The sequence below is a fragment of the Panthera uncia genome (genome assembly GCF_023721935.1).
Source record: "Panthera uncia isolate 11264 chromosome A3 unlocalized genomic scaffold, Puncia_PCG_1.0 HiC_scaffold_11, whole genome shotgun sequence".
Lineage (NCBI taxonomy): Eukaryota > Metazoa > Chordata > Mammalia > Carnivora > Felidae > Panthera > Panthera uncia.
In genome coordinates, this window is record NW_026057578.1 from 29,695,297 (window position 1) to 29,720,086 (window position 24,790).

General features: G+C 41.3%; 1 protein-coding gene across 5 annotated transcripts in view; it reads left to right on the forward strand.

Annotated features, from left to right (window-relative positions):
• Positions 1-286: 286 nt before the first annotated feature.
• PANK2 (pantothenate kinase 2) overlaps positions 287-24,790 on the forward strand; it is a 31,516-nt gene continuing 7,012 nt past the window's right edge. Inside the window, exons 1-4 of one of the 5 annotated variants that reach the window (XM_049651066.1) lie at positions 287-643; positions 17,312-17,664; positions 22,142-22,395; positions 23,470-23,646. In XM_049651066.1, the coding sequence (XP_049507023.1) occupies positions 376-643; positions 17,312-17,664; positions 22,142-22,395; positions 23,470-23,646 (1,052 nt within the window). In that variant the 5' untranslated portion in view covers positions 287-375. Of the gene's footprint in view, positions 644-17,311; positions 17,665-21,794; positions 21,876-22,141; positions 22,396-23,469; positions 23,647-24,790 lie in introns of those variants that run through there. The other 4 variants (XM_049651070.1, XM_049651068.1, XM_049651067.1 and 1 more) reach the window with 4 other exon arrangements.

Consider the following 24,790-nt stretch of genomic DNA (forward strand, 5'->3'; position numbering starts at 1 on the left):
GCCAGTGCGGGCGGGTGAGCCAGCCCCTCCACCCACACGTCCATTGGGCGGCGCCGCCATCACTCTCCCCTCGGCAACACCGCCTTCTTCGCGGCTAAGCTTCGATCCCCTCCCCCGCCACTCTCCGCCCCGCCCCGTCCTGGGAGCCTTTCATTGGACGGACGCGCAGTCGATCCGCCTCGAGTGAGGGAGGCGATTGGACGCGAGGCCTTCGGGCCGCCCCCACCCTATTTGGATTGGCTTGCTGCGCGTTGGCGCAACGGAAGAGGCGGACGGTGGAGGGGGCGCCTCTGCTTGGGCTGGACTGCCGCGGAGGAGGCGACGAGGGTTTCGGCGCTGGGGGGCTGGCTTGGGCGGCAGCGGCGGCTGCTGCGGATGGGAGCGGGCCGGCTCGGCGTGCCCATGGAGCGCCACGGCAGAGCGGCCGACACCTCCGCCTCGGCGGGGGAGCCGGCGCCCGAAGGGCCTGATGGGCGGCGGCGGGAGCTGCTGCGGCGCCGGGCGAGTAGCGCGTCGGAGCCCCCAGTCGGGTCCTCTGCCTCGGCTTCGGTAGAGGGCATTAGGCGAAACCGGCCCGGCTCCTACAGCGGCGCTCCCTCGGCCTCCCGCCAGCGCGTGGAAAGCCTCAGGAAGAAGCGGCAGCGTAAGTGCCCGGGGGGTCGTCCTCGCGGCTCGCCCTGCCCCCTTCCGGCGCGGCCGCCGTTTTTCCCGCGCGCTCGTGTGGGGACAGTGCCCCCTCACGGTGGTCCTAGGTTGGTGCATGGGCTGACTCCCGGCTGGAGGCCTCAGGTCCAAGTTTGGGGCATTAGGGTCCGGCCCCCGCCCAGACCTCGGGCGCAGTGGTCCGCCCTTGACGGTGGTGGAAGTGGAGCGTCTTTACTCAGGACCCTTTCTTCCTCTCCTTAGCTCCTTGGGCATTCTTTGCCCGAGAGTCACATGATTTTATCGTCGAGAAGGCTTCTTTTGACTCATTTCCACCTCCTCCTTTCCCCCTAAATCCTTTGAATCCCCCGTGTCTGTTTTCCGTGGGTCCCAAAGAGCGGTGTCCAAGACGTTAAATCCCTTTAATCTGGAGATTTCGGCCTTCCTAAAAATGGTTAACTAGCCCTTGAGTTGCTGCAGGCCTAAAACTGGATTCCGTGTTCTGTGCACTTAAGCTTTGGCTGCTTTTCTTCCCGTGAGAATTCGGGTCATCTCTCACCCAGATATCTCTGTTTTCTTTGCATCTATTTGCTGATACTCACGATTCAGGTCTGTAGCATTCTGGGCATTAAGGCTTTTTATTTTGCGGGAATCTCGCCTTGGCAGTTGCACATGCTCTTTCTGGAGAATCGGTTTCTCCATTTTCTTATCAGGCTTCTTTTCCTGCGTTGTGTTCTAGTCCATACATTTTCACCCCTTTAAAGGTCTTCAGTTAGCATCCTCAGTCTAGTAGCTATTGCTACTGTTGAAAGTATCCACTGTCTTAATACTCTAATATAAGCTTTATCATTTAGTGACGTTTTACATATGGTTAGATTTTTGTCTTGTTGCCAAATTCCTCTTTCAGGAAATCAGTCTGTTTTAAATGCAGGTTACAAGAGTGAGGTCTTTATTGGATGGTCTTGTACCTCAGCCAGCCACCAGGTTGCTGTACTTTTACATGATTTGGATGATTAAATGTTAAATGTAGCCCTGTTTTGCTGTGAAAAATTTGGGAGTCTGAATTACTTTGTCTTTTCCTGTCTTGAAAGAAATTTGGAAAACAGATTAACTGCTCTCAATCGATACCATGTTTAGAACCAGTTACCTGGTTTGTGTTTTATTTGAAAAGCACCTGATTTTTTTTTTTTTAAATTTTTTTTTTTTAAGTTTATTTATTTTTGAGACAGAGAGAGACAGAGCATGAACGGGGGAGGGTCAGAGAGAGAGGGAGACACAGAATCGGAAGCAGGCTCCAGGCTCTGAGCCATCAGCCCAGAGCCCGACGCGGGGCTCGAACTCACGGACCGCAAGATCGTGACCTGAGCCGAAGTGGGACGCTTAACCGACTGAGCCACCCAGGTGCCCCGAGAAGCACCTGATTTTTAAGCAATGCAAAACGTTAATGGTTTTGTACTACATCATCAGAGATGGTTGTAAATTTCAGAGATTCACAGCCCTCTAGCCAGCTGTCTTTTAGCCATTGACCATAAGAATTCTAAATAAGTACTTTTTTTTTATATTAAATATAATTTATTGTCACATTGGTTTCCGTACAACACCCAGGGCTCATCCCAACAGATGCCCTCCTCAATGCCCATCACCCACTTTCTAAATAAGGATTGTGTTTTGGGTGTTTGCGGAGGTCAGGCACTCTACTGAGAGCTTTAATAACTCATTAGTATTCATAACTTGTTTATTCCATTTTACAGATGAGAAAACGGGGGTACATTTGCCCCCTGTCAAATGACTTGTGAGTAGTGGGATAGAAATGTAAATTCAGGAAGTCCAGCTCCATACGTCCTCTCAACCACTGTGCTTTATTGAATTGTGTATATTCTATTAGCTGTTTCTTCATTGCTCTAAAGCTAAGCATAATCACTATCTTTTGTGTTCAAGACTTACTTGGGGTGAAAATTTCTAGCTACTGTGGAAGTACTTCCAAATTTTGAGCATAAAAATGACCTTGGGAGTTAAAAATGCAGATTCCTTGGGTCCAACTCCATCTTTTTGAATCAGAATCTGGGGAGGGTTCTAAGAAGCTGCATTTTAACAAATTCCTCATATCATTTAGATACAGCTGCTCAGAGACACCTGTGGAAAACTCTGGTTTAGATTGTATTGGGGGGTGGGGGTGGTATGTAAGGTGGTTTTGAGATGTCTTTTTATTTATTTTTTTGTTTTTAGAGAGAGTGCACCTGCAAGCAGGAGAGAGAATCTCAAGCAGGCTCCATGCTAAGACCGTGGAGATCATGAACTGAGCTGAAATCAAGAATTGGATGCTAGGGGCACCTGGGTGGTTCAGTCGGTTAAATGTCTGATTTTGGCTCAGGTCATGATCTCATGGCCTGTGGGTTCGAGCCCGCGTGGAATGTGGTGCTAACAACTCCGAGCCTGGAGCGTGCTTCATATCCTGTGTCTTCCTCTCTCTCTGCATTTCTACCACTCTCTCTCTCTCTTTCAAAAATAAACAAACAAACAAAAAAAACTAAAAAAAAAAAAAAAGAATTAGATGCTTAACCGACTGAGCCACCCAGGCGTCCCTGAGATATCTTTTAAGGAACCAAGACAGATATTCATGTCGGATTTATTTATTTATTTACATATTTATTTTTGTTTTTATGTCTGATGTTTGTCATGGTTGCCTTTATTGCTTTCTCTGATAAATCATGAAAAGCCATCTCTCAGGTAATGAGACCTGCCAAAAAGGTTATTTCTTTCTTCCATTTGTTTTTTCTGTTACTGTCCAGGGGTGCACCTGTTAGATGGAGAGGCAGCCTCTTGATTTCTGAACCCTCCAAGAATGGTTTCACCTCTGAGAGAATTCAGTAAAGACTAAATAAATCTCCGTATTTATTTTTGGTAAAGTTGGGTATAGGGTGGTGCCATCTTTCTTTGGAGGTTAGAGAGCTTCATTCTGATGTCCTTAAACTACTTGTCTAAAGGTAGGAGACTAGATGTCATTTGAAACTAGAAGGAGCTATTCAGTTTATCTTAGGAATTCTTGTGGGCCCTGGTCATAGTCATGTTCTGCCACACATGTTCCCCAGAACAGTGTAATTCTCAAACCTGTTCCCATCCCATTAGGGATGAGGCTAGGCATGTCTGTGTGTAAGAAGTTCTTTAAAAGTTTTAGATTAGGTAGAGTATGTCTCACAGGACAGAGAAATACCAAGTAAAGATTGATTTAAAGTGATGGAAACCAGGGGTGACTGGGCGGCTCAGTCAGTTAAGTGTCCGACTTCGGCTCAGGTCATGATCTCACGGTTTGTGGGTTTGAGCCCCGCATCAGGCTCTGTGCTGACAGCTCGGAGCCTGGAGCCTGCTTCGGATTCTGTGTCTCCCTCTCTCTCTCTCTGCCCCTCTCCCACTCCTGGTCTGTCTCTCAAAAATAAATAAACGTCAAAAAAAAAAAAAAAAAGGAAACAAAGATGCTAATGATGGTAATGTACTGCTTGTGTTAGACACTGTGTCAAATATGTTAAAAACCTATCATTGAAGTCTCACAGTTACCCTATGTGGTAGGTATTTTTTATCTCTAGTTTCCAGAAGAGGAAACTGTCAGTGAAATTTTTCCTTTGTCCAAGGGCATGTAGTGAGTTAATAATGGATCTGTGTGATTAGGTGTCTGACTTTCAGACCCAGTGTTCTTGACTTTCCCTATTTTTGAGTAGGGGAAGGTACATGCAGCATAACCCAGAGCAGTGGTTCTTACATGGAATTACTTAGAAGCCTAAAAAAAAAAAAACCAAAAACCCATTCAGGTCTGCAAACAAGTCTAAGAACATGCACCTGTTAATTTTTTTTTAATGTTTATTTCTATTTGAGACAGAGCATGAGTGGGGGAGGGGCAGAGAGAAGGGGACAGAGGATCTGAAGCAGGCTCCATGCTGACAGCAGAGATCCCAGTGCGAAGCTCTAACTCACCGTGAGATCAAGACCTCAGCCGAAGTTGATTGCTTAACCAACTGAGCCACCCAGGCGCGCCCCCCTGCTTTTTTAATGCATCTGTTAATTTTTTAAAAAATTTTACTGAGGCATAATTACATACAGCAAAATGTATACTTTGACAAATGTATACAGGCATGTCACAAGAGAACATGCATTTTAATCAAGGGTCCCAGATGTGCAGCAGATGTGTTAGAGGTGTGGAACCTGGGATGGGAGTATCCCATGTGGCTGGTGGATGAGCTGGATTTTTGAAGGTGACTTCAAAGCATGAAGCATGTTGTAGCACTCCAGGGAGATCTTTGGGACACGTTGATTTTCGACTCCTGTTAGTCGTGGAATATCCTTAATTTCCATTGATCTAGAAAAAGCTTTTAGGGGTGCCTGGCTGGCTCAGTTGGTAGAACATGCGACTCTTATCTTGGGGTTGTGAGTTTGAGACCCACATTGGGTGTTGAGATTACTAAAAAAATAAACTTAAAACTCTTTAAAAAAAAAAAAAAGTTTCTGTAGCTTGATAATGCCAGCCTAGCAAATGGTTGCTTTTCCTTGGCTTTTGGGGAGCATCAGTGTTGGCAGAAAGGAATTGGTGCTGGGGCCCTGGGAGACTGCCCCTTATTAGGTGCAGTGTTTCATCTTCAGTTAGGGAATTAGGGAAGACTGCCCATTAGGAGCTCAGTGAAAAGATTTCTGTTGCTTCGTAGCCTATGTTTGAGGTACAGAATGGGAGAGGATGCTTTTTAACCTTTTTATCAACTTTAAATCTAAATGAAATCAAAGTAAACATGGTCCTTCACTTTGGTTGTTCAAAGAATGTGAAGCATTAAGCAGGGCCTAAAAATAATCCAAAGTATGCAGCTGTGTAAAATGGTACAGTATGTTATTTTAGGGGCCATGTGTATTTAGGTAATATGATTGTTCAAACAGTGTTAGCATCCCTACCCTTTTTTATCTAGGGGGTACCATAAAGGAGAAGTGATGTATGCTATTAAAAATCTTTTGGGGCACCTGCGTGGCTCAATCACCCGACTCTTTTTTTTTTTTTTTAATTGTTTTTTATTTTTGAGAGAGAGAGAGAGACAGAGATAGAGTGTGAGTGGGGAAGGGGCAGAGAGAGATGGAGAGACAGAATGTGAAGCAGGCTCCAGGCTGTGAGCTGTCAGCACAGAGTCTAATGTGGGGCTCAAACCCACGAACTGTGAGATCATGGTCTGAGCTGAAGTTGGACGTTTAACCAACTGAGCCACCCAGGAGCCCCAATTGCCTGACTCTTGATTTCAGCTCAGGTCATGATCTCACGGTTTGGTTCGTGAGTTTGAGCCCTGCATTGGGCTCTGTACTCATAGTGCCCCTCTCTCGCTAGTGATCTCTTTCTTTCAAAAGAAATAAGTAAACTTAAAAAGTCTTTTAGGGGCTCCTAGGTGGCTCAGTTGGTTAAGTGTCCAGCTTTGGTTCAGATCATGATCTCGTGGTTCCTGAGTTTGAGCCCCCCATCAGTGCAGAGCCTGCTTGGGATCCTCTGTCCCTCCCTCCCCCTCCCCTGCATGTGCGCAAATGATTTCTCTCTCTCCCTCTCCCCCTCTCCCCCTCTCCCTCTCCCTCTCCCTCTCCCTCTCCCTCTCCCTCTCCCTCTCCCTCTCCCTCTCCCTCTCTCTCCCTCTCTCCCTCTCTCCCTCTCTCCCTCTCTCCCTCTCTCCCTCTCTCCCTCTCTCCCCCTCCCTCCCCCTCCCTCTCCCTCCCTCTCTCTCCCTCCCTCCCTCTCCCCCTCTCTCTCCCTCCCTCCCTCTCTCTCCCTCCCTCCCTCCTTCTCCCCCCCTCCCTCCTTCTCTCCCTCCCTCCCTCCCCCCCCCCCTCCCCCCCCCTCAAAATACTAAAAAAAATCTTTTGCTTAAACACATGTTAAAAGGAGAGAGAAGGAACAAGACAATAGACTGTAGGCTGTTAGGACCTTATCAAGCAGAAAAGAATAGTTATTTTGGTCATTTAGAAGAAGAGTGATGTTTCTTAGGCTTAAATTTATAACCTGGTGAATGTTTTTTCAGGTTCATACCTTGGGATATTTTTATCTTCAGGCACGGTTCTTAGTTTATTATGTTCTTTCTCAGTGTATGTCAGTGAGACTGACCAGCATGTGAAAACTTCTCTTGTAAATAACAGCTTAAAGTTTGCTTTCTAAAAGTGGAAGCCATCTTTAGTTTTCTAGTAGTTTATTAGGTTTTGTGGGTTTATATTTCCAAAATGTAGAATTTATTATTGAGTCTACTGGTTTGATAATATATATTATATAGGAATCTAGTCCCCAAGTTAAAACTATTTTGAGAATAATAGTTTTTATTTAATTAAAAAAAATTTTTTTTTACGTTTATTTTTGAGACAGAGAGAGACAGAGCATGAACGGGGGAGGGTCAGAGAGGGAGGGAGACACAGAATCTGAAACAGGCTCCATCCAGGCTCTGAGCTGTCAGCACAGAGCCTGATGCAGGGCTCGAACTCACGGACTGCGAGATCATGACCTGAGCCGAAGCCGGACGCCCAACCGACTGAGCCACCCAGATGCCCCAAGAATATTTATTAAAGTAGGCCTTTTAATTGGTGCCAAAGATTGCTGCCTAGATCGGCCCAGAGATTTGGGTTTGCAATATCTTAACCACATCGGTCTGGTAAAGATGTGGTTCATAGTATTGGAAAACAGCACATTCTTATACACCATTTATTTCCCATTTGAAAGCCTTTCAGTTGTTGAGACCTATTATGAGACAGACGTGGTGCTACAGATGGTTTTACATAAATAACCTGTGAGGCAGAGTTTAAATTCTAAGTCAAGTGTAGATTGTCTAGACTGAGTGCCTTGGAGGCCTTAATACCAGGATATATGTGAAGGGTTGCAGACAGACTAAAATATCTGTGAAAATTAATGGAATAATTCAGTAATTGGAAGTGATGAATAAGTATTCTGTTGGTGAGATATGAAGACTGATGGTATAGCAGAAGTTCCTTTTCCCACCAGAAACAGTGTTTTGAACAAGGATTAGAAAGCTTATTCCAGTATTCATTCTGTTATAGTATATGAGGCAGTCTGCAGTCAGTGATGGGAATCTAATCCCTTTGGGCAGTTGAATGTTTTGAAATAACAATTATATGGCCTGGCATAATTCTCTCAGCCATTATCAGAGAACATGTGTCTAATGGACCTCCTGTGCTTCTCAGTGTTTCTCAGTTCTTGGGTACGTAAATCGTTTGATGAGTAGTACAGAGAAAAATCCAGAAACCGTTAAAGTCTGTAACAAGCATATGAACTGAGCTCTGCCCAAGACTCCTTATTTTTCTTTATATATTGTTGATCCTCCTAATTTTTTAAAGTATGTGATTTTTATTAAACTCCTAATTTTATTTTCTTATTAACTCAAGGGTGTGTGTTTTGTGCTCTTAGGTTTGTATAGACACTTGTTGAAAATGCTTGTGAAAGGATTTAGGAAATCTGGGTTTGAGTCCCTACCTCTGCCTTTTCTTGATTGTGACCTTGGACTCTTGTGCACTTCAGTTTCTTAATCTGTAAAGTGGGATGATTATAGTACTTGCCTTATATGATCGTTGCAAACATTAAATAAATTTATGCAGTCAAGTGCCTAATAGAGTGCTTGACTGTTAATAATCATTTAATACATAATAGCTATATGTTAATGTTTAAATTTTTTAATCTAAGGAAATGGGAGTAAAACTTAAGCTTTACTCATTTTAAGCATTTAAGCATTTAAGCTTTAAGCATTATAAAATCTTCCATTGGTCTTAGGTTTGTCCAGACCTTCAGATTCCAGTCCTATTAAAAAAAAAAAATGTTTATTTATTTTGAGAGAGAGAGGGAGAGCAGGGGAGGGGCAGAGAGAGGGAGAGAGAGAATCCCAAGCAGGCGCTCCACGCTCCCAGCACAGAGCCTTATGCCGGGCTCGAACCCATGAACTGTGAGATCATGACCTAAGCTGAAATCAAGAATCTGACTCATAACCACTGAGCCACCCAGACTCCAAGATTCTAATCCTATTGATGTGATATGTTTGTTGGTGGAGTGCTGTGTCTGTGGTAATTACAGGTTGGTGGCCTCCTAAAGTTGATGGTTAAAAGAATGGCACAGGGTGCCTGGGTGGCTCAGTTGGTTAAGCCTACGGCTCTTGATTTTGGCTCAGATCATGATCTCACCGTTCATGAGCTCGAGTTGGGCTCTGCGCTGACAGTGCGGGGCCTGCTTGGAATTCTCTTTCTCTCTTTTCTTTCTCTGCCCCTCCCCTGCTTGCTTGCCTGAGCATATGCCCACTCTCGTTCTTGCTCTCTCTCAAAATACACATTTAAAAAAAAATGGCACTACAGGTCGGAAAATAGGAATCTAATCTCCTTGCTTCAATCCTATTTAGCACTATTGCTTTCTTGAGTGAAGAAACTTTTCTTATAGGTGCCAGGGACAGACTTTTCATGACCTGTGCCAGTTTGGGTCAGGCCTGTCATTGAGAATGGAATTTTTGTAGGTGTAAAAAAAATTCAGGACTGTCCCTGCCTGGGACTGAGGTGGAATGGCTTCTGGGGAGTCAGCCATAGTGTTCTCATTAGAATTGCATTGACATTGTTAGGTTAACTTGGAGAATTGACATTTTAATAATACTCAGTGTTTTGTCCTGGAACAGGAATCTTTCCGCTGCTCTGATTTTCAGTACACTATTTTAATAATAGCTATTGTACATATTTAGTACTAAGATTTGTCTCTAAGTATTGTTGTTATTTTTTGGAATCTAACGTGAAAACCATCTTTTTGCATTCCTGAGAAGAATATCTGTTGACTATGGTTAATTACTCTTACTGCACAACTGGACATTGTTTAGTAATTTAATGCATTTTGTTGTGAGAGGTTTCTTTTCTAGTTTATTTTTTTCCAGAGAGAATGTGGGGAGTGGGGGGGGGGAGAGAAAGAGAGAAAGAGAAAGAAAATCTTAAGCAGACTCCACACTCATTGCAGAGTCCAACATGGGGCTCAATCCCACGAACTGTGAGATCATGACCTGAGCCAAAATCAAGAGTGGGATGCTCACCTGACTGAGTCACCCAGGTGCCCCTCTTTTCTAGTTTTGATATGAGGTTAGAATGACTTAGGAATCTTTTTAGATTTTTCTGTAACCTAGAAGCTCTTAAAGGTTTGCCTGGAAACCATTAAGGCCTGGTGCTTTTTTGTTCTTGTTTGGTTGAAAGATCTTTCACATCTTTTTAAAATTTTTCAGTGCTTTTGATTTGTGTTTTTGATCTTATTTTGAGCCACTTTTTGTACTCTATTTTTTCTTGCTAATTTTCTGGTGTACATTTTAAACTTAATATGAAATTGTACACTCATGTAGTCTCTGGTTACATACTCTTATCTTTGATTTTTCTTTTTTTTTTTTTAAAGAAAAGCTATATCTTCTTTCTTTTTCTTGGATATACTTACCAGAAATTTGTCTGTATTAATGGCTTTTTCAAAGCTTGATGTTATTGGTCAGCTCTCCTGTGGTGTTGTTCATGATGATCATGTTTTTCTAATTTCATTTACATCTCTTTAAAACATTTTTTTCTTTTTTTAATGTTTATTTCTGAGAGAGTGTGAGTGGGGAAGGGGCAGAGAGAGAGGGAGACATAGAATCTGAAGCAGGCTCTAGCCTCTGAGCTGTCAGCACAGAAGTTGGACATCCAACCAACTGAGCCACGCAGGCACCCCTACATCTTGCTTTTGTTCTTAATAATTCCTTTCTGCTTATTTTGGATCTAATTTATTCTTTTTCTAGCATTTCAAATTGTGTGAATTGTGTGTGACATTTCCCTTTTTATTCAGGTTTTCTTTTTTGCATCCATTTGATAAACTTTTAAGGCCAGAAATTTCCCTTCGGGTACCATGGAGGGTGTATCTTACTGATTTTGATACATAATGTTCTTATTGTCATTCATCCAAAAATAAATTTTGTTTTGATTTCTCCTTTTATTTCAGAGTTAAAAGAAGTGGGTTTAAAAATTTTCAGGTGGAGAGATTTATTTCTTTGTGTTTGTTGGATTAATTCATAATGTTGAGTTATTGTGGAAAGTGAATGTGGTTTGTTTTTGTTCTTTGGAGTTTGAGGTTCTTTAAGCTTGTGCAGTTAATTTGTATGGTTTATAGGTATTTGAAAGGAAGGTGTATTTGTGGTTTTTTTTGATAGGGTTATTTATGTTTCATAGATTGACCTTACTAGCTTTATATTCAAATCCTCTATACCTTTATTTTGTGTGTGTGTGTGTGTGTGTGTGTGTGTGAGAGAGAGAGAGTACAAATTTCTGATACCTGTGTCATTCTCACATTGTTGTGTAGATTTGTCAGTTTCTCCTTGTTTTTAATATTTTTGAAGCATTTGTTAGGATCACATCAGTTCTACTTCTTTTATGCTCATGATACAGTTTCTTTTTATTCCCTTTTAATCCTTTTTGTTTTGAATTTTATTTAGTCTGCTAGTATTGTACTTAATTTCTGTTAACATTTGCTTAATACGTGGAGTAGCATTATTCAGGAATTCATTTTGCTTACCCAGATTCAAGTATATATATATTTCAAGTCTGTTAAATAAATGGTGCCAGTGATTCTACCCACCAAATTGGTCAGTGAATGTATAATGGCAAGTGAGTGTAAGATGGGAGTTGTGAATCCTATTTCCTTGGTAGATAGCTGTTTGGAGGGGCACCTCTCGTGAGCAAAGTAGTCCCTGTTAAGTGCGGTGCTGGTCTTGATACATAAGGTTTGACTTTAACTTATCATGGTTCCTAAATATGTCACCTGTTCTATCTGGTATATCAGTCTCCAGTGAGGTGCTTAAGATTTTGATTTGAGTATTTTTGACTGAATGCTGTTTTCATCTTAAAGCATCCAACTCTTTATGATAGGACTCTCTCTGTGTTTTGCCATATATTTACCTCAGTCTACTTGTATTATCTTAAATGTATATATAATATATAAGCATATAATCAAATTTCTTCTGTAGAAGGGTAATTTGACCTATTAGTGATTACTGATGTATTTGTGTTCATTCCTGTCTTTTTTTGTTTTGTGTTTGCCATATTTTTTTTCTTTGTTTTTGAACTGATTTGTTTCCATAGTTGTTTGGAGGTCATATGTTCATTTTCTTTTTTTCTAGAGTTACCTGTACATTTTTGATGTATTTAAACTATCACTTTTTTCTCCTTATTTAGAATTAATCAGAATTTGTATCTTCTTTTCCCTATCAAGACAGAGCTACTGTTTGCTTCACTTGTCTCTCACTTCCCTTTTCAGCTTCCTATGTTGAAATCATATATTTTAGTTCCAGATTGCTGATTTTTCAGAAAGTCACATGTATTGTTTCCTTTGCTGATCATTGTTTCTTAAAGCTCATATTTGGATGCTTTTAAAATTATATTGGAAGGCATTTACTAATTATTTCAGAGAAGGTCCTTTTTTTTTTTTTTTCTTTCTTTTCAGAGAAGGTCTTTGAGTAGTAAACATTGAGCTCTTTCATGTGTGAAAATTTCTTTTGCACTCCTCCTTGAAAGCTGATTTGGCTGGATATGTTTCAAAGTCTTTTTCCTTATAACTTTGAAGCTAGTGCTCCATTATCTTCTAGCATCTATGTCGCTGATGAAAAATCCATTTCCACCTTTATGTGATTTATGTATCTTTGTAGGAATATGCTTTTGTCTTTGGAAGTGTTTAGGATTTCTTGACATTTCAATAGAATGTGTCTAAGTCTGTCTGTCTGTTTGCCACTAATTGGTTCTGCTTGACACTTAGTGAACCTGATGATTTATGTCTTTTCCTCCTCTGCCTTCCCCAGGAAGTTTCTGGGACTCACAGAAGTTATGGTTCTGTATTTCTATATATATCTACTTTTCCTTCATACCTGAGAGGATTTGGGGAGAATTTCTTAGTTTTGTTTTCCATTTTTTTCTTTGCCTATTTTGCTGTTAAATACATCTTTTGAGCTTTATTTTGGAAATAGATTTTTTCCTTTTTCTTATTTTATAAAACTCTTTATTGAGGAACAATTTACATACAAGCAACTGCATCTATTTAAAGTGTATAGTTCCATGCATTTTGACAGATATATAGACACACCCATGGAGCTCTCCCTTCACCTCCAACAATCAAGATTTGGGTTACTACCAAATGTCTATCAACTGATGAAGGGATAAAGATGTGCCCCCCCTTTCCCCCCCGCAATGGAATACTACTCCACAGTGAAAAGGAATGAAACCTTGCCATTTGCAACAATGTGGATGGAACTGGAGGACATTTTGCTAAGTGAAATAAGTCAGAGAAAGACAAATATCATGTTTTCACTCATTCGTGGAAGTTCAGAAACTTAACAGAAGGCCATGGGGGAAGGGAAAGAAAAAAATACATGAATAGTTACAAACAGAGGGAGGCAAACCATAAGAGACTTTTAAATACAGAGAACAAACTGAGGCTGGAAGGGTGTGGGGAGGCTGGGGGGTGGGGAAAATGGGTGATGGGCATTGAGGAGGACACTTGTTGGTATGAGCACTGGGTGTTGTATGTAAGTGATAAATCATGGGAATCTACTCCCGAAGCCAAGAGCACACCGTATACACTGTATGTTAGCTAACTAACTTGACAATAAATTACATCTATATTTTAAAAAAAGGTTTGGGTTAATACAGAAAGTTTTCTTCTGCTCCTATAGTCCTTCCCTCCACTTCCTCCCCCAGCCTACAGTCTACTTCCTATCAAATGCAGAAATGATTGCTTTGCATTTCCTGGAGTTTCATATGCGTGGAATCATATAGCATGTAGCCTTTGTGTGAGGCTTCTTTTACTCAGCCTGTTTTTGAGACTGATCTCTGTCAAGTGTATACTAGTTTGTCCCCTTCCCTCTTTTTTTGGTTTCCAAAGCTTCACAACACCCAACTAAGAAATTAACACTGATACAGTTCACAGACTTGACTTAGGCCTAACCAATTATACAAAAACTCTTTTGTGTGTACGTATTTAGTTCTGTATAATTTTATGTGTGGATTCGTGCAGTTACAACCACAGATGGCAATCATTTCTTAGTTTCTTCTTATTTTACCCCTGAGGATAATTATGATTCTTTTTAAGTCTCCTGTTTGTTTCTGAAACTCTTTCTAAAGATGTTTAGTTTCTCGTTTTTGTGGTGTAGATATCCCTTTTGGTGATTCTAATTTGTGAAGTGATCATCTCTATTTTGAGGATTGCTTTTCTGTCAGTGGATGCAGTATCTCTTTACCAGTTTCTGAAGGTGGATTGTAGGGATGTATGTCCAGATACATGTCTCCTCATTTCTTCTGGGGTGATAGTAGCTACTTGGGTGGGTGCCATTCTGAGTCTTTGGCTGAAGTGCTTGTGTTTAATGAAGACTTTGCCTCTGGAGGGGTGGAGGTGTGGGGAGTGGTTCTCAGTAGAGGGAAGTGGTTGGTCTGTTCAGTTGCACCAGATGCATTCCCCACCAGATCACCCATGACCACCAGAGCCTGTCCCTGTTTCTCCATGGCAGCCACTCCTATGTACAGCTTGATGGAGCACCCGTGTACTCTCCCAGCCTTCATAGCTGCTCCCAATTTTTATTTTATTTATTTATTTATTTTAGAGAGAAATTGAGAGCTTGAGTGGGAGAGAGGGGCAGAGGGAAAGAGAGAGAGAATCTCAAGCAGGCTCCCTCCTCAGTGCAGACCCAAAGAGGGGCTTAATCCCTGGGATCATGAGTTGGATGCCCAGCTAACGAAGCCACCCAGGCACTGTTTGTTTATTCCCAGTTTTTTTTTTTTTTTTTTTTTTTATAGCATTCTTCTTTTTAGGGTTCTGGACAGTTACTGCCCTTATCAACTTAGTTTTGCTGATCCTATCGTTTCTTGTTTCCCGGAATTATTTTGGAAAATAATACATCAATAAATCTGTATCTTTAGTCATTTCTGCCATCTAAGCTAGGAGGGCAAGGCAGTCTGTGCAGTCCATTTTGATCTGATCTCCTGAAGCTATTTTTTGGGAAGGATTTTTTTGGGAACAGATATTAACTCTAAAATATGTTACCATAAAGTCCTTTGAAACCTTTTATTTTAGGGACATCAGGTTTTGAGAAATTGACCACTGGAGCTTACATGTTACATAAGGTTGGGAATTTCCTCTATTTCTAGTTTGCATACTAAACCAGAGCTCTGAAAAGTTTCAACATTTCTTCTTTGAGCCAAGAGGAAGGATGTAGATTTTCATTCTCAATCTTTTTTTTTCTTTTTTTCAAAGTTGAGATTCATGGGTAGTCATTTTGTTGTTTTTTAATATTTCATTGTGTAGTTTGGGCTTATTTGTGCAAGAGGGCTGGGTTGACTCAATATTTTGATGTTTTTCTTCCTGATCTTTGTGACTTTTTTTGAAATAATACATTTTTAAAAATATGTTTTTTATTTTTATTTTTTTAAATTTACATCCAAGTTAGCATACAGTGCAACAATGTTTTCAGGAGTAGATTCCTTAATGCCCCTTACTCATTTTGCCCACTCCCCCCCCATACCCTTCAGTAACCCTCTGTTCTCCATATTTAAGAGTCTCTTAATGTTTTGTCCCCTTCCCTGTTTTTATATTATTTTTGCTTCCCTTCCCTTATGTTCATCAGTTTTGTATCTTAAATTCTTTGTATGAGTGAAGCCATATGATACTTGTCTTTCTCTGACTGATTAATTTCACTTAGCGTAATACCCTCTAGTTCCATCCACGTAGTTGCAAATGGCAGGATTTCATTCTTTTTGATTGCTGAGTAATACTCCAGTGTGTGTGTGTGTGTGTGTGTGTGTGTGTGTGTATACACACACACATAAAGATATGTGTATATATACATATATATACACATTTATATACATAAAAGATAAAGAAGATTGTGTGTGTGTGTGTGTATACATATACATGTATGTGTATACACACACACACACACACACACACACACACACCACATCTTCTTTATCCATTCATCCATCGATGGACATTTGGGCTCTTTCCATACTTTGGCTATTGTTGATAGTGCTGCTATAAACATTGGGGTGCATGTGCCCCTTTGAAACAGCACACCTGTATCCCTTGGATAAATGCCTAGTAGTGCAATTGCTGGGCCATAGGGTAGTTCTATTTTTAATTTTTTGAGGAACCTCCATACTGTTTTCCAGAGTGGCTGCACCAGTTTGCATTCCCACCAGCAGTACAAAAGAGATCCTCTTTCTCTGCATCCTCGCCAACATCTATTGTTGCCTGAGTTGTTAATGTTAGCCATTCTGACAGGTGTAAGGTGGTATCTCATTGTGGTTTTGATTTGTTATTTCCCTGATGATGAGTGATGTTGTGAGCATGTTTTCATGTGTCTGTTGCCATCTGGATGTCTTCTTTGGAGAAGTGTCTATTCATGTCTTTTGCCCATTTCTTCACTGGATTATTTGTTTTTTGGGTGTTGAGTTTGTGTGATAAGTTCTTTATAGATTTTGGATATTAACCCTTTATCTGATATGTTGTTTGCAAATATCTTCTCCCATTCTGTTGGTTGCCTTTTAGTTTTGCTGATTGTTTCCTTCCTTGTGTAGAAGCTTTTTAAAAAAAAAAAAAAATTTTTTTTTAATGTTTATTTTTATTTTCGAGCATTTTGAGAGAGCATGAGCAGGGGAGGGGCAGAGAGAGAGAGGGAGACACAGAATCAGAAACAGGCTCCAGGCTCTGAGCTGTCAGCACAGAGCCCGACATGGGGCTCGAACTCGCAGACCACGAGATCATGACCTGAGCCGAAGTTGGATGCTCAACCGACTGAGCCACCCAGGTGCCCATTGTGCAGAAGCTTTTTATTTTGATGAGGTCCCAATAGTGCATTTTTGCTTTTGTTTCCCTTGCCTCCGGAGACGTGTTGAGTAAGAAAGTTGCTGTGGCCAAGGTCAAAGAGGTTTTTGCCTGTTTTCTCCTCGAGGATTTTGATGGCTTCCTGTCTTACATTTAGGTCTTTCATCCATTTTGAGTTTATTTTTGTGTATGGTGTAAGAAAATGGTCCAGGCTCATTTTTCTGCATGTTGCTGTCCAGTTTTCCCAGCAGTATTTGCTGAAGAGACTGTCTTTTTTTTTTTTTTTAATTTTTTTTTTTCAACGTTTTTTATTTATTTTTGGGACAGAGAGAGACAGAGCATGAACGGGGGAGGGGCAGAGAGAGAGGGAGACACAGAATCGGAAACAGGCTCCAGGCTCCGAGCCATCAGCCCAGAGCCTGACGCGGGGCTCGAACTCACAGACCGCGAGATCGTGACCTGGCTGAAGTCGGACGCTTAACCGACTGCGCCACCCAGGCGCCCCTGAAGAGACTGTCTTTATTCCGTTGGATACTCTTTCCTGCTTTGTCAGAGATTAGTTGGCCATACGTTTGTGGGTCCATTTTTGGGTTCTCTGTTCTGTTCCACTGATCTGAGTGTCTGTTTTTGTGTCAGTGACTTTTTTTTTTAAAGATATTTTCCAGATCAGACAGAATCCTGTTTCTTTTCCCAACGCCCTTTTTGTTTCTCTAGTCCTTGGAAACCTCAGGGTATGAATAAATTGCTAATCTAGTACGTATGTGTTTAGTTTTCAGAAAAAAAAAAAGTTGTTCTGACTTTTTTTTTTCTTTTCCCATTTAGTTTTTCCATGGTTTGGCTTGGATATTGGTGGAACCCTGGTTAAGCTGGTTTATTTTGAACCCAAAGACATCACTGCTGAAGAAGAAGAAGAAGAGGTGGAAAGTCTTAAAAGCATTCGGAAGTACCTGACCTCCAATGTGGCTTATGGGTCCACAGGTATTCGGGATGTGCACCTGGAGCTGAAGGACCTGACTCTGTGTGGACGCAAGGGCAATCTGCACTTTATACGCTTTCCCACTCATGACATGCCTGCTTTTATTCAGATGGGCAGAGATAAAAACTTCTCGAGTCTTCACACTGTCTTTTGTGCCACTGGAGGTGGAGCGTACAAATTTGAGCAGGATTTTCTCACAGTATGTATTTTTTTTAGCTTACATACAATTTATGGTAATCTGATCGTTAAAAATAATACCAGTAGCAAGTGGTGGAATCATTTCCATTTCTAATGGAACTTGAGTTTTCACCCGATTAAGATTAGAGAGATGTAAATCGAGTCGTAGTCTGGAGTTGCCATCTAGAGATTATAATAAGCTGTGATAAGCAGTCTGAGGAACTACCTACGAGGAACAGGTCATTAGGTCTGAAACTATGAGGGGCGTCTGGCTGGCTCATTTGGAAGAGTGTGTGACTCTTGATCTTGGGGTCATGAGTTTGAGCCCCATGTTGGGTATAGAAATTACTATTAAAAAAAATCTTGGGGCACCTGAGTGGCTCAGTTGGTTGAGCTTTTCACCATTGATTTAGGCTCAGATCACAATCCCAGCATCGTGGGATCAAGTCCTGTGTCAGGCTCTGTGCTGAGTGTGGAGCCTGTTTGGGATTCTCGTTCTCTCTGTCTCTCTCCCCCTCCCCCTCTTGCCTTCTGCCCTTCTCCCCCGGTCACTCACACTCTCTTTTTCTAAAATAAAAAATGTTAAAAATCTTCAATGAGATTGGAAAAATAATTTTGGGGCACCTGGCTGGCTCAGTTGGTGTAATATGTGACTCTTGATTTCAGGGTCGTGAGTTCAAGCCCCACATTGGTCATGGAGCCTCCTTTAAAAAAAAAAAAAATTAAAAAAAAATGTCATTTAATGTCATAAAATTTTTTCCAGGGGCGCCTGGGTGACTCAGTCGTTAAGCATCTGATTTGGGCTAAGGTCATGATCTTACGGTTCATGAGTTCAAGTCCCACATTGGGTGAGCTTGAGTCTTACTTCTGGTGAGTTTGTGCCCTGCATCGAGTGAACATGAGCCCTGCTTTGGGTGAGCCCTGTTTCTCTCTCTCTCTCTTCCCCTTACTCACTTGTGCCCTCTCTCTCTCTCTCTCTCTCTCAAAAAAAAATTGTTTCCAATTTTGTCTACCACATAATTTCTCTTGTCCCCCTCAATTGTTTCCTGGCAAGGTTACTATTAAAAAAACAAGGAACGCTGGTCCAAAGCAGTGGCCTCTTGGTCTCAGGGCTAGTCTGAAATGGTTAACAGCAGAGCCTTCTCTCCCCAAATGCCTTCTGATGTGTACTGTTCTGCACTCTTGTTATATGTGTCTCTGAATCATGTCTGGATGCTGGGGGAGTGCCAGTGGGTGCCTGACTTTGTTTTCATTTAGTAACACTGTCTGCAAGGCCTTGAGGCTAGGTCCATTGAGGGTGGATGTGGTTGTGGGGTTAGGTGGGAGAGTAGACAAGTGAATTGGCCAAAACTCTGACTTTCAGGGTCAGAATAGATTGAAAATATCTTCAGTGTCTATGGTTTTTAAAAAAAAAATTTTTGTGTGTTTATTTACTTTTTGAGAGAGAGAAAGAGACAGGGGTGAGCAGGGGAGGGGCAGAGAGAGGGAGACACAAAATCCAAAGCAGGCTCTAGGTTCTGAGCTGTCAGCACAGAGCCTGATGAGGGGCTCGAACTCATGGACTATGACATCATGACCTGAGCTGAAAGACACTTAACTGAGCCACCCAGGCATTCCCAGTGATTATGTGTTTAATGCCACTAATGAGAATGTTATTCTAGAGATTCTGCCTTTGCCTTTGTTGTTTTACCTTTCTTTTTTTCTCCATGTGTCAATGTGTGGTTTGTGACATCCTCTTTCTTTGTCTTCTTTCTCCTGACTTTCTCCTGTTACTGACCATAATCCTAATATAGAATTGACATGAATTTTTATCAAGTTTTAATATTCTTTGCCTGAATTTCTTTTGGTGGTTGGTTTTTAGTGGTTTCTCTTCCAGCAGTGAGGAAAGAGGAAGTTTAGTTGGAGTAGAGACGGTTCCCTTCCTTTGTGGAAACCTCATAGTGGACTCTGGATCATAACTGATGGGTAAAGGAGAAAACTTTTTGCAGGACCCTGTATAGATGCCCTTTGGAACATATTTGAAAACCATTCAGGCTGTTTCCAGAGGTTCAGCATTGTATGGTAATTCAAGGGGACGGTGCAAAGTGAATTTTAGACCTTAGAAATCAGTTCTTAGGCTTTCGGGTTTCTCATTTGAATGCAGCAGTGCTGTCCTTGAAAATTATAGGAAAATGAAATGCCTATCAAATGCTCTTTGTGCATTAAGAGTAACTAGTATTTAATAAACCACAGTGGAATGTTTTTTTAAAATACTGAGTTTATTTTGTTGCCTTTTTTTTTTTTTTTAAATTTGAGAGAGAGAGAGTGCAAGCCGGGGAGAGGGGCAGAGGGAGAGAATCTTAAGCAGGCTCCACGCTCAGTGTGGAGCCCGATATGGGCCTCTATCTCACAACCAATCTCATGACTGAAATCATGACCTGAGCTGAAATCAAGAGTTGGACGCTTAACTGACTGAGCCACCTAGGTGTCCCTACTTTGTTGACTTTTAATGTGAATCAAATTTCTTAACATACTGGGTTTGCTTGTTGGTGTAACACATTATGTTATGAATACCTTGCATTAGTGAAATTAGCTATGCATTTATTCGTCTAACTATCACTTAGGGGCTGGGATTCATTAGGAATTAGCAGGACACTCAGGATGACAGGAATTCTAGAAAGGAAAAGGAAAAAAAAACTGTAGAAGGAAAAAGGAGACCAACTGTTTGGGCTCCACTAGGCCACCAGTGTAAAATGATGAAATGAAATGAAAATACAGAAAAGGAGATACAGAAGAGGAAATTCAGATTCACATGCAGGAAGTTGGTTTTGAATTCATCTCAGTAGAGAGGGCATGAGCAGGTGCCATAGGGACAGTGATGAATACTTCAAGGGCTTGGGTTTGGTCAGAGGAGTAATTTAATATTCTTACTTAGGGATTAAGGATTAAGATGAAGTTACCTGTTAATTTCCCTCTTTGCTGTGGATCAGAATAAATTGAGTAGAAATGTAATCAAGTGAGAGTTGACTTAAATGGGGAGGACTTGCAGGGCTGGACCCACTTGTAAACAGAAATAGGTGCTGTAAGGGGTTTAGGAGGCAGTTTTTACCTTTGTCACTCAAATATGTGGAGTGTACGTGCTTGCAAACATTCACGTGGGTTAGAAGTTCAGGAAGTAAAGTGGGGAGTTTTTTTTAATGTTTATTTTTGAGAGAGAGAGAGAGAGAGAGAGAGATCAAGCAGGGGAGGGGCAGAGAGAGAGGGAGATACAGAATCAGAAGCAGGCTCCAGGCTCTGAGCTGTCAGCACAGAGCCTGACACAGAGCTCGAACTCATGAACCTGGAGATCATGACCTGAGTGAAAGTCAGATGCTTAACTGACTGAACCACGCAGGTGCCCCAAGTGGAGATGTTTCTTTATGCCATCTCTCCAGAGTCACCACTGTTAGAAGTTTATGTATCTTTTTAGTGTTCTCTGCATGACTGTATGACACACACAGGTGCATGTAAACTTGGCTTTACACATAGGCAAGTTAGTTAGGGTCACGTATTATGAAGTGTTTCTCAACTTGCTTTTTTGACTGACAGCATGTCTTGGAGTTCTTCCCACCTCAGTTCTTAATTACTGAAGATCCTTTTCGTTCTTAATTGATCCTGTACATTGCTTTCTAATATGAATAATAATCGTTCTGTTATTTAAGTGGATTACATTGGTAACACTTGGGAATTTTGATACTGCTAAAATCTTCTCATCCTCCAGGGACTATAGTTGGTTTATTTTTTATTTATTTAAAAATTAAAAAAAAAAAAAGTTTATTTTTGAGAGAGAGACAGAGTGTGAGTGGGGAAGGGCAGAGAGAGGGAGAATCCAAAGCAGGCTCCAGGCTCTCAGCTGTCAGCCCAGAGCCTGATGAGGGGCTTGAACTCAGGAACTGTGAGATCATGACCTGAGCTGAAGTCAGACACGTGTCCGACTGAGCCACCCAGGTGCCCTGTAATTGGTTTTAGATAGTGAAAAACCTTATTACCTTCTAATTATATACTTTGCAGCCCTTTGACGTCTGTTTATTAATAACAAAGTGAGGCCTAGTTTGATACTGTTCTACAGCTTCGAAGATGGTTGTTCAGAGGGTAGATGTCTGAGTCCTTGTGGCTCCTGCCTTGTGTCACCAGGTGTTTGAGTCACTTGAATTTCTTGGAGTTGGCTTTCTAATAGGGCGGTGATCTCACCTGTGCTCCTGACTCATGGTCCCTGTGAGTAGATATCTTGTTTTCTGCTTGGGTTTTGGGCACATTTCTCTAGCTGCTGCAGTGGTTTGTAGGTGGAGTGTATTTGGGTCTGTCTAATCAGATCGTCCCTATGTTTTTTGTCTCCAGCTTTGTTCTGTAAATCATATGTATGAATAGTACACATCTGTGAGCACTTCTATGGTTTGTTTAATGTAGAGGGGTGCCTTATTAAGCAGAGTTTTTATTTTTGGCTTGTTAGAAAGTCTGAATGTATTTTTATTTCATTACAGATAGGTGACCTTCAGCTTTGCAAACTTGATGAACTAGATTGTTTAATAAAAGGAATTTTATACATTGACTCAGTTGGATTCAATGGACGGTCACAGTGCTATTACTTTGAAAACCCTGCTGATGCTGAGAAATGTCAGAAGTTACCATTTGATTTGAAAAATCCATACCCTCTGCTTCTGGTGAACATTGGCTCTGGGGTTAGCATTTTAGCAGTATATTCCAAAGATAATTACAAGCGGGTCACGGGTACCAGGTAGGTCTTTTATATAAAGGTCATTGTTCTTGATATTGTGATGAGCTAAAACTGAGTTTTCAGGTATTGCATATAAGTACACCTTTAAGAATGTGTTAAAATTATGTGAAAAGTAAAAAAAAAAAAAAAAAAATGTGAAAAGTGTTTTTTTTCTGGAATTATGCAAACAAATATCATTTCTCTTTGAAAATTCTGATTTCTTGACTTTAATCTGTATTGTTCAATATTTCATTATCATAGTTCGGTAAAATATTTCATTGGCAGATTCGTTGAAGCCCACAGTCCCTGCCCTCAGATAGTATATTATGTGCATATACCATAAAGTTACCAAAGCTACTAGTTAGCATCTATAAGGAGAAGACAAGGCAAGACCCCAGCTTTGAAACTTGGCCTGGATTTTATACATACATGTGAACGTGCACACACTCACACACCCACGGGATGGTCTGAGATCTAGAAGGTGAGGTACTGAGCAACAGAAACATGATTGGAGGAGGGTAAGCCGAAAGGGGTGGAGAAGTGAGTGGCAGGCAAGAGTGAATATGCTGTGGTTTAAGGATTAGAGATCGTTAGATGCAAAACAAGGAGCTGGGGTTTGGGATAAACAAGGTTTTTTAACAGGTGTGAATTAAAGAATGAGAGGAGTAATTTGGGGGGAGAAAACCGTTAATGGAGGAGTTCTTTGCGGGGTGGGGGACTGATGAGCCAGGATGACAGGGGGCTTAGAGAGACAAAGAGAGGAGGTGTTAGCGTGGCCTGGGTGTGTGGCGGGCAGATCTGCGCCCAAAGCTCCTGACACTCAGCAGATGCCCATACTGCACTGGGGGTGCAGGCAGGGAGGTGAGCCCAGTGTTTTGCCTCACTGTTTTTGGCTCACGTGAGTATGTACCTTCAAGGTATGTATCAGGCGCCCTGAGTTTATCTTTCTGAAGTCTTGTCTGCCAGTGGCATCTGCAGGATTGGGTTAGGGCAAGAGTGAGTTGATGTACGGATACAATTTTCAGTTCATAAATAATTACCTTCCCGTTCTTATTTTTAAAATGTTCTAATACTGTGTTGTTTGTTTTTAATCAGTCTTGGAGGAGGAACTTTTTTTGGTCTCTGCTGTCTTCTCACCGGCTGCAGCACTTTTGAAGAGGCTCTGGAAATGGCATCTCGTGGAGATAGCACCAAAGTGGATAAACTAGTTCGAGACATTTATGGAGGGGACTATGAGAGGTTTGGACTGCCGGGCTGGGCTGTGGCATCCAGGTAAGGGGGCGTGTGTGTTCTGAGAAAGACAGGAATAAGATATTAAATATTGGATGTATCTTTTTCCTTTTAAACGGTTTTATCCAGCTATAATTTACATACTGTAATGTCACCTGTTTCAAGTGTAAAATTTAGTGGTTTCAAGTATATTTACAGAATTTTGCAGTCATCACCATAGTCTAATTTCAGTACATTTTCATCATCCCAGAAAGAAACCTTCTATCCATTAGCTGTCACTTCCCATTTCCTCTACCTCAGTCCTTGGTAAACACTCATATATTTTCTGTCTGTAGATTTGCTTGTTCTGGACACTTCATATAAATGGTGTCCTATTATGAGATTTTTGTGACTGGCTTCTTTTCACGTAGCATGTTTTCAGGGTTCATCCATGTGGTAGCATGAATCAGTAGTTTGAATTTCCATGTGAATTAAAAAAAATTTTAATGTTTTTATTTAGAGAGAGAGAAAGAGAGCATGAGCAGGGGAGGGGCAGAGAGAGAGAGAGAGGGAGACACAGAATCCGAAGCAGGCTCTAGGCTCTAGGCTCTGAGTTGTCAGCACAGAGCCGGATGTGGGGTTTGAACTGGTGAACTGCAAGATCATGACGTGAGCTGAAGTTGGATGCTCAACCAACTAAACCACCCAGGAGCCCCTCCATGTGAATTTTACCATCACCTTGTCAGTGGCTGCAAAAAAGGCATTTAGGATTTTGATAGGGATCCTGTTGAATTTGTAGGTCATGTTGGAGGGTATTGCCATCTTAACATTATCAAGTCTTCTGATCCAAGATAAAATGTCTTTCCATTTATTTAGAATTTTACTTTCTTTTTTTTTTTTTCGTTTTAATGTTTATTTTGTTTTGAGGGGAGGGGCAGAGAGAGGGGGAGAGAGAATCCCACTGTGAGTGCAGAGCCAGATGCAAGGCTTGATCTCACAAAGTGTGAGATCATGACCTGAGCTGAAATCAAGAGTTAGATGCCTAACTGACTGAGCCACCCAGGCGTCCCCTGGAGTTTTGCTTTCTTTCGCCAAAGTTATATTTGTAGTTTTCAGTGTACGGTTGTTACACTTCTTTTGTTAAATAGATTTCGAAGCATTTTATTCTCTTTGATGCCATGGTAAATGGAATTCTGTAAAAATTTTA